This window comes from Caretta caretta, chromosome 2 (genome assembly GCF_965140235.1).
Source record: "Caretta caretta isolate rCarCar2 chromosome 2, rCarCar1.hap1, whole genome shotgun sequence".
Lineage (NCBI taxonomy): Eukaryota > Metazoa > Chordata > Testudines > Cheloniidae > Caretta > Caretta caretta.
This window is the reverse complement of record NC_134207.1, coordinates 123,296,940-123,312,499: the sequence shown is the minus strand read 5'-3', so window position 1 is coordinate 123,312,499 and position 15,560 is coordinate 123,296,940. Positions and strand designations below refer to the sequence as shown.

Sequence of the window (15,560 nt, the reverse complement as noted above, 5' to 3'; positions counted from 1 at the left end):
AGGGCTCAAACAAGGGACCAGTAAAGCACTGAAGCACTAGATTAGGGTCCCATGGCTCATATTTCGTGATAAAGGTTATGAATACCTTTGAGGAATCATTTAGTGGTAGGGCAGGTAAGGGCTGAGAACTTGTCAGCTTTGTGATGGGAAGCTGTGAGCTCATTGATAGACCCGATTTCTTAAATTCCAGTATATAATCTAATACCATTGGTAAAGGAGAGGTAGTCACCACTGTTTGTCTATTCTGGCACCATATGTGGAATCTCTTCCGTTTGTGCAGGTAAGTATGTCATGTGGTAGACCTTCTACTATTTAATAGTATGGTCCTTACCTCCTCCAAACAGGTCACTTCTTTGCCTTGGAACCATGGAGAAACCATGCCTTCAGGTGGAGTATTTCCAGGTTCGGGTGGCAGACCTGGCCTGCATCCTGAGACAAGAGATGTGGAAGAAGAGGAAGAGTGCATGCTAAAAGCTTACTAGAGTTTACCTGCGACTCCAACACTAGGCTCAGAGCACAACCATTAGCCGGGGGCACTTGCAGCAGGCAGGTGCCACCCCGTTGTAAGAACTGAAAGAAAAGCAGGATCACACCCGACCAGAAAGGGGGCGCCCATCAGAAGTGGGTGCCACCCCATTGTAAAAAACTAAGTGATTGCAGGCCCACATCAGCCAGAATGGGGGGCACTCGTGAGAGGTGAGTGCTGATGCCGTTGCACAACCCTACTCCTAAGGTCTGTAAAAGTAAAGAAGAAGAGAGGACTTTTGACAGAAAGATTTATTACTGCTCCAGAATAGAGCATTTTTAGTAGGATGAGTAAAGTTTTTGAGAGCTCTCATATGATGCAAAATTCAACCATCCTAGCACCCAGCTTGCAATTGGGAATGGGAAAGGCCCCTTCCCCTCCATACTCCCTAGGTATTAAAAACAAACACACCAAAAATCCATATGGCTGTGCTATAGGTCTGTCAGTTTCCGCACCTGTAGTCACACAGCTATAAAATCTCTATTAACTCTTATGGATTGTATAATAGTTTTTTTTTGGGGGGGGGGGGGGGATGGGGGGGGGAAGAGAGACAGAGTCCAAATAATCAAGACTAGAGGCAATCATCTTATTTGCATGAGGTCTCCTCTTTCCTGGAATTTCCATAACTTGTTGACAAGAACATTTCCTCTCTTCAGCTTTTTTGGTTTGAGCTGCAGGCTAGCATTTCCTCTCTGAAGTGGTCTACCTGTTATAGAAGCTATAGCCACAGCCTTGTGCTGAATCAGGTTCTTTAAGATTAATGGTAAGGTTGACATAAGTAAGTAAATGCAGATCTAGTTTCCCCACAGCCATCAACATCTACTGTTGTAGTTCTTTGAAATTTTCTCAAAGCATTACGGATGCTTATTTTGCCCAATTTAAAAAGAGCACAGTGTAAGTCTTTGAAAAAAATAATGTAATATTTTCTGTTTCTATTTTCAAATATGTGGTGACACATACACAAAACTCTATTAATACGAATATGCTATGTTGGTGGGAGGATATTTTTAAAAGGTAATAAAATGTGAAGACAAAAGATCAGAATGCTTTAGTCATCTCTTTTGGAAGGAGCATGCTCCACTGAGCATTCTATGCCTGTTGTGTAAAATTAAGAGGCTCTATTTGAAATGAATTTTCAATAAATATCAGTGGCTTTGGTAAGTATCTTTAAAGGAGCAAAATAAAATTGGCAAGACTGTCTGCTATTTTTCTGGATGACAGATACATTTTTCAGATAAACAGGATTACATAATATTTAATTTAGATTGTCAAAAAGGGTAGCTGTACAATTTGTCCACACATAAAAATGATCTAATCTACCTAGGTAGGAGCAGAGGGAGGGAGCGGTAAACTCTGGTGTAGAGGGAGTGAGGTTTTACATTGCACTGGGACATTACATAAATATTTAAACACGAAATTGGTTCTCAAATCCAGCATGCTGCTTCTTTTTGATAACTTAGACATCAAAATTTCATACTATTCAAAAATGCAATTCATTGACTTTTAAAGGTCACACAATATATGCCTATTGACAGTAACACTGAATTTATATGACTGAAAACACACTTACCAATCAAACTCAAATTAACCTTCTCTAGGATCTGTATGCAGAACCCAAACATATTAAATTGAAATTTGTCATCTTAACTACACAGTACAGAATTACACTATGAATAACAGTGGGATGATGACAAAGCCCCTTTTCCCCTCCTTTTCAGAAACCTGATTTTCTTTTTGAATTGAGGCATAATACACAGCTCTTTGTCACACAATGAAACTGCAAATATAGTATTTCCACTTGCTTTTACATTTAAATATGCTTTTGTGACGCAGACCATCTGCTTTAAATTATTTTATGTTCAACATTTTCATTGAATATTTTGTACATTACAATAACAAATGACAACTCTTTTAAATTGTAAATGTGGTTCAGCAATGCACAGCTAAACCCGAGGCAAAAAGCTCACAGAGAATTAAATATTCTGGTTAATATCACTCTGATTATCAAGATAACTCTATATCACTAATTCCTATGCAAAATCTCCAAGGGATAAACATGATTATCAGCCATTCTACCTTGTAGGTCATGAAATATCAGAGATGTCTTATGCCTTGAACTCCTGGATTTCTATAAACCATTTACCTATAGCAGTGGTTCTCAGCCAGGGATCTGGGGTCCCCTAAGGGACCGTGAGCAGGTTTCAGAGGGGCCACCAAACCGGGCCAGTGTTAGACTTGCTGGGACCCAGGGCAGAAAGCTGAAGCTCCCAGCCCTGCCACCTGGGGCTGAAGCCGAAGCCTGAGCAACTTTAGCTTTGTGGGGATCCCCTGTGGTGTGGGGCCCTGGGCACTTGCCCTGCTTGCTACACCCTAATGCTGCTCCTGGCTTTTATATGCAGAAAAACAGTTGTGGCACTGGCAGGCCTTGGAGTTTTTATACCATGTTGGGGGGGCCTCAGAAAGAAAAAAGTTAAGAACCCCTGCCCTATAGGACAGGGGTTGCAGATCTCCTACCCATATAGCTGAGAATAATGCTAAAAGGAAGACAATTTTGAGGTTATGAAAATGTATGGGTACTTCCCTTGAGAGGGAAGGATTACATTAAAAGTGAAAGACTACATTCCAGCATTACTGAAGGAACCAAGCGCGTCACCCTTAGGTGACCTTCACTTACTACTTGGAAAAAATGAACTATTAGAAGGAACCTGTGACACTGCACCCTATAGTCGTTATAGTAATATTTTTATACTACGATTATGACATAATTATTATGCTTTTTGTACAAGATAGGTCATGTAAGGTGTCACTGAAAAAGTTATGATTTGCTGAATATGATTATCTTATTTGTATGCATGAATCATTTTTGTATCTGAAGTTATAAATACTGACTATGTAGCTGTACTTCAAATGTAGTTATACCTGGGTAACACCCACTAAATATCAGGTTGTAAAGGGCCTATTCAGGGTAATGGGCCATTAAAAAGAACAACAGGCCTTAGGAGAAGCTTATCCCCCACTGGGTGAGCCTTGCTGAGAACCCTCTAGACAGCATGTAAGTAATGGATGCTATGACTCTACAAGGACATGTGACCAGGCCACATGATCCTGGACTCCATCTTGGGATGTCAGTATTTTTCCACAAACTGGTCTGGGAACCAAGCTTTGAAACAAAGGGTTCCTGCCCTATGCTAAAGCAGGGGAAGGGATAGCTCAGTGGTTTGAGCATTGGCCTGCTAAACCCAGGGTTGTGAGTTCAATCCTTGAGGGGACCATTTAGGGCTCTGGGGCAAAAATTGGGGATTGGCCCTGCTTTGAGCAGGGGGTTGGACTAGATGACCTCCTGAGGTCCCTTCCAACCCTGATATTCTATGATTCTATATAAGGCAGGGAGTGACATCATCTGTGGTTCTTCACTCCCCACACAAGATGACATCTGGAAAAACCTGAGGAACAAAGACTGAACTGGGGGAAGTGCTGGACTCAGGCTAAAGGGATTTCTAGTCTGTGTAAGAAAGACCTGGGGATTCCAAGCTGTAAAGTAAGTGCAGCTTGTCCCATAAGAATCTGCAGCCCACCTGTATCATCAGCCAGGGTGAGAATTTGCTACTTCATATCCTATCTTTCTAATATCTTAGATTTTGTTTGCATTTTGTTTATTTACTAGGTAATCTGCTTTATCTGTTTGCTATCACTTACAATCTATCTTTTATAGTTAATAAACTTATTTTATGTTTTTATCCAAACCAGTGAGCTTTGACTGGAGTGCTTGGGGAAAATCTCTGCTTGGTTACCACAAGTGTGCATTGTTCACACTGAGGAAGAGGCACACTGGGCATTAAACCCATATACTAGCCAGATTTGATAAGGACAGGATGGTACTTCTCTAGGGTCCTAGGCTGGAAAGTTGGTGATTAGAGAGTCTGCAGCTGAGTGTGTCCCTACCTGTGTGAATGCTGGTGAAAGTGCAGGCTGGAGGGCTTTACAGCTTGTCACAGCAGCACAGTGTGAGAGGGAGCCCAGGCTGGTGGGTCAGAGGGCTCAGTGGTACCCCAGTTCACAATGGCACCTGTCACAGAACCTATCATATGAGACACTGCCTCAATCTGCACACAATTAAGGCTGCTGCCTGAATCAGAAGAAAACTATCCCCGAGATCCTTACCTACATTCTTACAACAGGACAAAGATTCTCCATAACTGATAAAAGACATGGGATTGAAAAAGCATGGAAGTCATCAAGCTAGAGCAGCTTTGCTGTCTCAAATGAGCCATATCAGACAACCTAGATCTCCAAGCCTTGCAGACATTTTAAATATGTTACTAGCCACTTCAGTCAGCTCTTCATTATTACTACCCGAGCTATCTCATCCAGCCCGCCCGCCCACAAATCAACAAGATATTGTGAAGTGCATGAGTGCTGCAGCCTGATTTTTGGTCTCCTTTTTTCTGTGCAGTGCAGCATTTGGTAGTCCCAAGCCACGCAGAAAGGCGGCAGCTGGAAAAGAAGCAAGCCCACTCACAAAGTGAAAGAATGCAGGTGGCACAGCTCCTTCCTTATAGACCAGAGTGGATTGGGGGAGAAGCCAAAATATTCTTTTGAATGGCACAGCAAATGTGAATGTAGAGTATGAAGGGAGCAGAATGGAAATAGAGTGACCCCAAGTGGCAAACAAGAATATGGTGAACTTGCATCAGATCCATCTTGTAACAGAAGGTAGAACTAAAAATATCAAAGTCACTGCACATCCCACCTTGCAATCATTTAAGAACTATTCTAAATAAATACAGGAAAGAAAGTTACTATCTACGGAAGAGAGCATTGGTTAAAATGTGTTCCATAGGAGCTAATACGTAAGAGAGGAAAGCTTTAAAACAGAGTTTAAATACAATCTACGTCTAATTTTAAACTCATTTTCTTATTAATATCCATTTTACTTATTAACGAAGATGAGTATTTAAATAAGTGATTTCTTCTTCTTAGCCTATTCTTTCTACTTAATCAATCTTGAACTGACGTTACAATGGTGATATTGTAACATCAGTCATCTTCAATATCCCATTCATTCGCTAACAACTTCAATAACAGCAAGGGAAATACAGAAAATAGCAACTAAGTAAACTGCTGTTTGTGTCTTCCTTCAAGTTTACTTCAATGTCAAAATTGCTCTAAATTTAATTCTCCCAGAAAGGAGGAAGAGAGTAATATTTACAAAATGCACACCACCACTTTTGATAAACATAAATAGGGTCAGTCCAAATTTGCCTGGGAGGGAAGAGGGGAAGAGAGTTTTTCTTTTGTTTGCTGAACACAGATAAATAGATAAATACAATATTACAGCTTTTCACAGTGATTTCGCCCTTCATTTTTTACTCAAAAAGCAGTACCTTCATGGGGGAATGGAGGGAAACAGTGCAAAAGCATCTTTTTTGAATAATGTTCCCAATGAATTTCATTTATATAACTGTGCCTTTCATAAACATGTGCAGCTTTCATAAACAGCTTGTTGCTCTCCAAGGTCCTAGGACTTGCTTTGGTCTCTCCGAATGTGAGTCACTGTCCCGATAGCGAGCTTTAAACAAGGTAGCCTATTTCCCCTTGTTTTTTCCTACCCCCCCCCCCCCAGATGTTCTGGTTTAACTTGGATTTAAACTTGGAGAGTGGTCAGTTTGGATGAGCTATTACCAGCAGGAGAGTGAGTTTGTGTGTGTATGGGGGTGGGGGGGGTGAGAAAACCTGAATTTGTGCTGGAAATGGCCCACCTTGATTATCATGCACATTGTAGGGAGAGTGGTCACTTTGGATGAGCTATTACCAGCAGGATAGTGAGTTTGTGTGTGTGGTTTTTGGGAGGGAGGTGAGGGGGTGAGAGAACCTGGATTTGTGCAGGAAATGGCCCAACTTGATGATCACTTTAGATAAGCTATTACCAGCAGGACAGTGGGGTGGGAGGAGGTATTGTTTCATATTCTCTGTGTGTATATAAAGTCTGCTGCAGTTTCCACGGTATGCATCCGATGAAGTGAGCTGTAGCTCACGAAAGCTCATGCTCAAATAAATTGGTTAGTCTCTAAGGTGCCACAAGTACTCCTTTTCTTTTTGCGAATACAGACTAACACGGCTGTTACTCTGAAACAAACTGAAGTGATTCATTTCTTCTGGCTTTGTAAGATACCATAATTTAGGACCTAATCTAAGAGTATCTGGTATTTTTGAAAGCTGGGCTACTCTTTTTATTAGTCCATCATCTTGTACAAATTTCTGGATCCTACACAGGTACCTAGTAGTTTTTGTGCTCTACAAATATGATAGGTTTATCAAAGACATTTTACTCCTGAGGGAATTCTGCACCAAAAAAATAAAATAAAATTCTGAATAAAATTCAAAAATTAAAAATCATGCACACAATATTTTAAAATTCTGCAAATTTTATTTATCTATAAATAAATGTGGCTCTAGCATGGCAGTGGGGAGCACAGGCCACTGGCTGTATTGAGGTGGGAGATCACCCTGAAGCCCCAGGGTACTGGGACTCGACAGTGAGGCTGCACCTGACCCTGACACAGTGCAAGGGCTGGGCCTGCTCCAGAAACACCCTGGGGGTCCTGTCCCTCTACACCAGGTGCACCAGTTGTGGGTGGGCAGGCTCAGCCCAGCAGGATCCAGGTGTGGAGGGGCTTAGTGCAGGGGGATCCGGGTGTGCGGTGAGAGGTTTCTGTTGTGCGGCAATTTGGGTTCAGGGGGCTCAGTGGGAGATCTAGATGCACAGGGGCTCATTGGGGGGTTCCGGGTGCACGGGCAATGGGACTCTGCAGGGGATCCAGGTGAAGATGGTTGGGGCTCAGTGGGAGGGTCTGGGTGTGGGGAGATAGGGCTTGGCGGGGGGATCTAGGTGCTGGGAGAGTAGGGCTTGATGAGGGGGTCGGAGTCCAACTGCAGCTACTTGGGGATCAGAGGGGTGGGGGCCTGGGTGCGGGGGGCTCGTTGGAGGGGTCCAGGTGTAGGGGGGTAGGGTTTGTCAGGGTGACCGTTCGGTGGGCCTGCTTATCTAGGGAGCCCCATCTGCTGCTGAGGAGACGCCGCATGCCAGGCTCCCACTCCCCGACCCTCCCCCCCCATTCCCCTATACCCTTTTCTTCTCCTTCCCCCTCTGCCCACTCTCACGTTCCCCTCCCCTATTTCACTCCCCTTCCTTCCCCACTGCCTATTCCTCCCACCCCCACTTACCCAGCCCCACCACCAGCACTCACTGTTGCACAGAAAACAGGAAGCATACAGAAAGGGAGCACGACTGGCACTAGGACCCAGGAGGCGGCGTTCAGCTGCAGAGTCAGCAGAGTTGAGACAAGGCCTCCTTCAGCTGGACAGCTCTGCACTTGCAGAAATGAGGGGGTCAGTGGCATGTAACCCCATGTGCCCCCCCATGCCTCGTCTCTGTTTGGGGGTGTCATAAACATACAGCTAAGGGTGGCCTAGAATTCTTCCTTACCTGTAGGGGTTAAGAAGCTCAAATAGCTTGGTTGGCACCTGACCAACAGGACCAATGGGGGAAGAAGATACTTTCAAATCTTGGGATGGGGGAAGGTTTTGTTTGTGCTCTTTGTTTTATGTAAGGGTTTCTCTTTTGGGACGGAGAAGGGCCAGACAGAAATCCATCTTCTCCAACCCATCCCAATCCAAGTCTCCAATATTGTAACCAGTATAGGTAAGCCAGGCAAGGCGGATTAGTTTATCTTTTGTTTTTCTTGTGAATTTTCCCTGTGCTAAGAAGGAGGTTTATTCCTGTTTTCTGTAACTTTAAGGTTTTGCCCAGAGGGGAATCCTCTGTGTTTTGAATCTGAATACCCTGAATTTTCCATCCTGATTTTACAGAGATGATTTTTACCTTTTTTTTTTTTTTTTTTTTTTTAAAATAAAGTCCTTCTTTTAAGAACCTGACTGATTTTTCCATTATTCCAAGACCCAGGGGCTTCGGTCTTTGATCATTTTGTAACCAATTGGTTAGGATATTATTCTCAAGCCTCCCTAGGAAAGGGGGTGTACGGGCTTGGAGGAATTGCTGGGGGAAGAGGAACTCCAAGTGGTCTTTTTCCCCGGTTCTTTGTTAAATCACTTGGTGGTGGCAGCGTTACTTAAACCCAAGGTACAAGGGAGAATTTGTGCCTAGGGAGTTTTTAACCTAAGCTGGTAGAAATAAACTTAGGGGGTCTTTCATGTGGGTCTCCATGTCTGTACCCTAGAGTTCAGAGTGGGGAGGGAACCCTGACAGGGCGGAGGAACAATCCCCCCAAAAAACTGCGCCCATGGTCGTTCCTCCTGCACGTGGCTTCCCTTTGCTTCCCAGCAGTTTTCTGCAGGGAAGCACAGGAATTCTGCCAAGGGGCTGTTTTCTGGGGGCGAGCAGTCACTCAGAATCCCCCCAGGAGTAAATTTGGACAACAGACAGAACTCTAGACTGATTCAAATGGAAACTTTTGTCTTCAGAACAAACCTTGATACACTCTCAAGCACAGACTTGTTTGGAAGAAACTGCAAGATATGTATAAAAAGAGAGCCTCAAATTCAACAACTCACCAAGCAAAACAAATGTTACTAGGAACTCCAAAACGAAGGTTGCAAAATACGAGGGGAAAAAATGGGAGGTGGTTTATACTAGCTCCAAGAAAGTGTTAAAATTCCATGCTGGCAGAAGAACATTAATCTCATTCTGAATCAAGGAGAATGCTTTGAAGATTCTTAAACTGTTTTAATGCAAAGAAATGGTCTTCACTTTGTCTCCTTGGATAGTAGTAATAACTGCTGACTGCACTTTTTATAAATGCTGATACAAACAGTTTTCTAGCTTTGCATAAACCCTAAAGCCTGAATATCAACTATTTAAGCCTGAAAGTTTCCTTCACATTAGAATAAATCTTTATGTTTTCTCAATATAACAGTCAGTTCTCACATGTTCCTCATCATTTACCAGCTGTGAAATGATAAGCCCGCCTGGATTGAAATGCTGCAAAGCTTATATTAGCAGGCTTTAGAACTAGTCCAGACTGCATTTCCATTATAGACAGATATAGAGATTATTAACCTGCTGTATCTTATAGGGAGTCTATGCAGCAAATAAATAAATCAGTTTACACTATCGGAGGAAACAATGAAAAACATAGCTGTACTTTCACAGGGCAGCCCAAGTGGTTAAAAGTTAGATCTTGCTAACAAGTTCCCAGAACTAATGAAATACCTTAATATATTCCATAAATAAGAAATTAGTAAAGCCCTGCACAGATACAAAATTTGTATCACATCTGATCCATGATCAGCAAAAATGGTCCATGGATATCCGCAGATTTGCAGGGCTCTAGTTATTGGGAGCTACCAACCAGCTGTGCTACTCCACACCTTCCTAAGCTGTTAACCGACAGTGAAACTTACCAATGGGTTTTGAAAGTTTCACTTTGCAGCTGTGGCACAGAGTACATACTGTGGAAAGCAGTTGGAAAAATTTGGCAGAGGTAACAGGGCAGACGTACAAACCTGGAGAATGTAGGGGGGAAAAAGAGAACAGACCAGAAAGGGGAATATTGCTCCAATTTTTATAATAAGAATACTAATTAGAAAGAATTAATAAAAATTACTTTCAGTTTCCTGCTTCGTAAGCCAGCAGTAACCGTAATCATTCTATAGCCAGACCTAGCCTTTGCATTTTTGGATGGACAGATGAGGCAATATTTGAGCGGCTCACTTATAAACATGATCTCCTGGCCTCAGTCATCACATAACTATACACCTGGCTAGCATTAAGATTATGGAGAAAGTTGATTATTCACTTCTTTGTAGCACTCCCTATACTTAACTAACTTCTCCTGTGGTAGAGAAGCAGTACCCTATTGTTCATGCCAGGGTTTGTATCAGAGTTGTCAACATTTGTAAGTGTTTCAAGTGAAATTCTCCAAAATATTTAGGAGCTGGGGAGCACTAGGTCTCGATATTGCATGGTTACAGGCACACAATGTTGGCTTGTTCCCAAATTTCCATAAAATATTATTGAATAACCATGAATACACCTGTTTAACTGACTTTTCTTCCCCGTCAGTACACCACATACACCATTTCCCCAAAATTATATAGTGATACTTAAAAAGGGAGGAATACTTTACTATGGGATAGAGATTAATTTTGTACTCCACAGCAGTTTTTAGCTCATGGGGTTAAATTCAATGCTTAGCATAAGTAGATGCATCTCTGCTGATTTTAGTGGAGTTATATCAATTTACAGCAGACCTGAATTTGCTTTCCAATAGTTAGCCAACAAGTCTAAAATGAAGGTTAAAACTGGAGCGTGCATTGAAGGCCACTAGAAGATGCTGCAAGTTGAGACTATTTTTTCTTTTTAATTTTCACTTGAAAAGCAAACAGTCACTATAACAAATTTTGAATACATTCATTAGAAATCAACTCACTTAACTCTGCAGTGTAGTATAAACAAGCAGTATAAAACTTCTGCAACAGTAAATTGTATATTGGTTAAAACATGCTAAAACCAGATTTAAAAGCAAACATATTCTGACTAAATACGTCCCAGGATTCCCAATTTCAGTAAAAGAATTCCCTCACTTCAATTCATGTCCTCATTGTCAGTGCCCGCTTAGACCTAAAGTCACTATTTTTAAAATGGAATTTTCAGTATGCGGTCTTTTTTGCAACATTAAGTTGCATTATTTTCTGGTCTTTTAAACGCTGCAAACATGTGGCCTCCAATAAAGGTATTTAAAAATTATGAATATTTATTGTATTAAGCATATTGGATTCTCTGTGTGTGTGTGTGTTAGAAGCCATTATTTTAAGTAAATATCTTCAGTAGACACTTCAGTTTTTTTACATTGCAGAAAGAGGGTATGGACTGACAGTATGCTACCATATTCTTAGAAAACTATTTTCCTTGTTATTAAATACATTTCAAAATGCCCTAGGGATGGGAAATTAAGTTAATTCTGGACTAATCTAATCTGCACAAACCATAATTTGCAATCATTCAAAAACAGCCATATCTTGTTCTCAGCAAAGACTTAATACTGTAGCCAAGTGCTGTAATGAAGTCTTCTATTACTAAGACTTCAGGCCCAATCTTACACCCACAGCAGAGCAAAAATCCTATTGAGCTACCTTTACAAAACAGAATACAGAACATTTGCTAGTATAGTATGAAATACGGACAGGGCTTCATATTGGAGAAAACATGCAAGGAACCAAATTACCAGTGCTATATTGTATATCTATTAAGTTGAAATTTAAGTCAGCACTCCTCATGGAGTAAGAGTGCCTGTTTGTATGCAGGTTTGCAATTTGGGGGTTGTTAGATCCTTGGTTGCTCAGGTACTATCTGAGCCCAAGAGCACTTTATTCACTAATGTCTAGCAAAGGAAGTGAGCTTTTATTTTGTATGTGGAACTTGCTAGTTAACCATGCCTTTTGTCACCTCTAGCGTAGACTTCTCTAATGTAACTCACATCGAGCAGCATTTTAAAGGCATTCAGAAGGTTGAATTAGCCACTTTCAACACACTAAGCAATGCTTTTTGCAGACAGAACTTTATAATGCTGAGCCATAGTTAAGTGTCGTTTCTGAGTAGCTTCCAGGGGGAGTCTCAAATGTTGATTTTGACTTTACAAAGACCTAAACAAATTGGGACCTGACTAATCTATGGCATGTCTACAATATGGACATGTTTATTCCTGTTAGTCTGCAGGAGTTAAAACAGCTATAGGAGAGTGAGCTGGCCTCCACTATTAATTGTGTATCGACACAAGTGTTTATTACTTTCCCATCAATTATACTGTAGTCAATAAAAAGGAGTACTTGTGGCACCTTAGAGCCTAAAATTTATTTGAGCATAAGCTTTCGTGAGCTACAGCTCACTTCATCACATGCATTCAGTGGAAAATACAGTGGGGAGATTTTATATACACAGAGAACATGAAACAATGGGTGTTACCATACACACTGTAACGAGAGTGATCAGGTAAGATGAGCTATTACCAGCAGGAGAGAAAACAAAACCTTTTGTAGTGATAATCAAGGTGGGCCATTTCCAGCAGCTGACAAGAATGTGTGAGGAACAGTGGGGGGTGGAGGGGGGGGAATAAATATGGGGAAACAGTTTTACTTTGTGTAATGACACATCCACTCCCAGTCTTTATTCAAGCCTAATTTCCACAGTGTCCAGTTTGCAAATTAATTCCAATTCAGCACTCTCTCGTTGGAGTCTGTATTTGAAGTTTTTTTGTTGAAGACTGAATGCATGTGATGAAGTGAGCTGTAGCTCACGAAAGCTTATGCTCAAATAAATTTGTTAGTCTCTAAGGTGCCACAAGTACTCTTTTTCTTTTTGCGGATACAGACTAACACGGCTGCTATTCTGAAAACCGTAGTCAATGCAGCTGCACAGGCATCCCATAGCACACATTTGGATCTGGAGAGATCTTTATTACTGGTGATACATAAAATAGAAAGAACCCAGCTAGACTCACTGATTTTAGGAAAGGAAGATGGGGGGAAAAACAGCTCTAGTGAGCAGAACACATTTCAGCTTGAAGTCATTGAGAAAAACAACATGTAAGCACACTGCAGCACTTTAGCTCAAATTGCCACTTTGCTTTGGCCCTCCAGCTAGTTCTCACTGTAACCCAGGGAGCAACACTCCACCTGCTCAGGATAGTTATTGATTTCTGGACATTTGTAGCGTTGTTGGAGCTGTTCTGGTCCCAGAATACTAAATTTGTTAGTCTCTCAGGTGCCACAAGTACTCCTGTTCTTTTTAAAGAGAGAAGGTGAATGAGCTGGTATCTGCTGGTGAAAGAGACAAGCTTTCAAGCTTCACAGACAGGAAGCGCTCCACATAGCTCAAAACCTTCTCTCTCTCTCACCAACAGAAGTGGGTCCAATAAAAAATGGTACTTGACCCACCTTGGCTCTTACTTATCATTGGTCATTCTAACCTCGCCCCCCATCACCGCTGCATCACAGGGCTGTATCGCGGGGGTGGGGGGAGAGAGTTGCTGCATGGGCAGCCCTCATGCCGGGTTATGTCTGGCTGCCATGCGAGACTCTGGGGCTCGTGTTCAGCGGTCCCCGCCCCGCTGCCGAGGCAGCAGGGAGGGGGTCCCGGCGGTAGCTCCCTGGCTGCCCCCGCGGGGTCGTCACCACTGAGAGACAATAAACCCAATAAGCCCGAGCCCGCGAACCTGGCGAGGCGCAGGGATCAGCCGCCCCCCGGCAGTCCCCGCCCCTCCCGCACCTGCTAGCGACCGAGCCAACCCCCGCCCCCGGCTCCGCCCCGCCCGGCCGAGCACGAGCCGCCCCGCAGAGCGCGCCGGAGGCTCCAGCAGCGCGGCAGCGTAGGAACCCCAGCCGCCCCGGCGCCCCACACCCAACCCCAGGAGCGAACTGCGCAAGCGCCGCCTCCGCGGCTACTTACTAGCTCACATGGGCCGCCAGCGCCGGCACCAACGTCCGCCCCACGCTTCCGTTCCGGCCTCGCGGACACTCTCGCGAGACCTTGCAGCCTATCGCTCCACCCCTAGCTTGTCTCTAGTCCCAGACACTGATCCCGGCTGTAACCACCCACCCACTTCCGCCTCCAGGCCACGTCCCTTCCACTTGCAAAAGAGGTCAGCCCCCCATCACGTGCTTCCACGGGCCAGGCCCCGCCCCTTTACCAATCTAGGTCAGCCCTTCTCACACTGTAAACCCCTCTTAACATACACTCCGCCCATCTCCCTCCTATTTCCTTATGGCTCCAGCCTCTCCCGTGTGTCCGTCACCCGTAAGCCCCGCCCCTTCTGCCCTAAACCTCGCCCTTCTCAGGCTTCTGCTCAGGCCCCGCCTCTTCCTCTCTGTGGGAGGATTCCGTTGCACTTGACAGGGGAAGGGGGTGGAGCCTCCGAATCTGGCCCCGACTCCGACCGTTGCTTGCGGTTGGACGGGGAAATCTCGCGAGAGTTGTCACCCGGAAGCCGGCAGGGGAAGGAGGCAGGACGAGAGTCGCGGTGCACCCTTGCTAGTGGCGGCGGCGGCACCCCTAGTAGTGACTGGGGCGCCGCGCCCGGAGCTGGTCCCGGCGCCGCGGGGCTGGAGAGGCGGCGCCGCAGCAGCAGCAGGGGCCAGGGCGTGTCGCTGGGCAGGCCAGGCGGGTGGGAGGCGGCTGCGCGGCCCGTGTCGCGCTGTAAGATGGCGGCGGCGGGCGGAGGCAGCAGCGTGAACCCGTTCCTCTGCGACTCCGAGGAAGACGAGGCGGAGGAGCCGAGAGCCGGCGGCAACAGCGATCCAGGCTCGGGAGGCCCGCTCTCCCCGCAGCAGGAGGAGGAGGAGGCGGCTGTGGGCGGTCCCGGGGCGCTGCCGGGTCTGCGGGCGGCAGCCCTCGGGGAGGCCGGCTGGGGCGGGCCCGGCGCCGGAGAGCCACCCCGGGTGCCCGTGGACGCGCTGGCGGCGCAGCTGCTGCGGGACCAGTTCCTGCTGACGGCGCTGGAGCTGCACACGGAGCTGCTGGAGAGCGGCCGCGAGCTGCCCCGCCTGCGCGACTATTTCTCCAACCCGGGCAACTTCGAGCGGCAGAGCGGCACCCCGCCCGCGGGGGGAGCCCCGGGCCTGTGGGGAGCTGCCTGCGCGGCGCCGGGGGCAGCGGCGGCCAGCGGCAAGGAGCCCGGTCCCGGGCAGCTCAGTAAGTGATCCTCGCTTGCCACAGGGAAGAAGGGGCGTGTGCCCTGCCGGCGTCTCTACGAGGTGGGAGGGGTGCGATGGGGGCCTAGGGGGAGAGATGTCTGGTGGCTGGACCTAGGTGTGTCTGGGTGTGTGTGAGGGGGACGGGGGTGTAGTGGGGGCTGCTATGGGCGTGGGTACAAGGGCTGGTTGTTACGCTGCAGGTGCAGACTGGAATCGTGAGGGTTTGCTACTAGTGCAGTAGTGTTAAAGCCCGGCTGTTGTATTTTCTAGTGAAATGTCAGCAGGACTCAGTAGAAAATTTCTAACCATGTTACCTTAGAAGTCATCT

General features: G+C 45.3%; 2 protein-coding genes and 1 long non-coding RNA gene across 14 annotated transcripts in view; 2 read left to right on the top strand and 1 right to left on the bottom strand.

Moving 5' to 3' along the window:
• The window catches only part of LOC142071092 (uncharacterized), a 31,312-nt gene extending 30,257 nt beyond the window's left edge, over positions 1 to 1,055 (top strand). The window contains exon 2 of the long non-coding RNA XR_012667048.1: positions 345 to 1,055. This is a non-coding gene — a long non-coding RNA (uncharacterized LOC142071092). The remainder of the gene's footprint in view (positions 1 to 344) is intronic.
• The window catches only part of PIGN (phosphatidylinositol glycan anchor biosynthesis class N), a 140,678-nt gene extending 126,541 nt beyond the window's left edge, over positions 1 to 14,137 (bottom strand). For 2 of the 5 annotated variants that reach the window (XM_048839690.2, XM_075125417.1), the window contains exons 1-2: positions 13,989 to 14,136; positions 332 to 429 (exon numbers count right to left, since the gene is read on the bottom strand). The gene's annotated coding sequence lies outside the window, so the exon portion shown is untranslated. Of the gene's footprint in view, positions 1 to 331; positions 430 to 13,988 lie in introns of all 5 variants that reach the window. The other 3 variants (XM_048839694.2, XM_048839688.2, XM_048839693.2) reach the window with 3 other exon arrangements.
• A 253-nt stretch (positions 14,138 to 14,390) lies between these two features.
• Positions 14,391 to 15,560, top strand: part of RELCH (RAB11 binding and LisH domain, coiled-coil and HEAT repeat containing) — a 122,652-nt gene continuing 121,482 nt past the window's right edge. For 4 of the 8 annotated variants that reach the window (XM_048839702.2, XM_048839698.2, XM_048839697.2 and 1 more), the window contains exon 1: positions 14,391 to 15,230. In XM_048839702.2, the coding sequence (XP_048695659.2) occupies positions 14,741 to 15,230 (490 nt within the window). In that variant the 5' untranslated portion in view covers positions 14,391 to 14,740. The remainder of the gene's footprint in view (positions 15,231 to 15,560) is intronic. The other 4 variants (XM_048839699.2, XM_048839695.2, XM_048839696.2 and 1 more) reach the window with 3 other exon arrangements.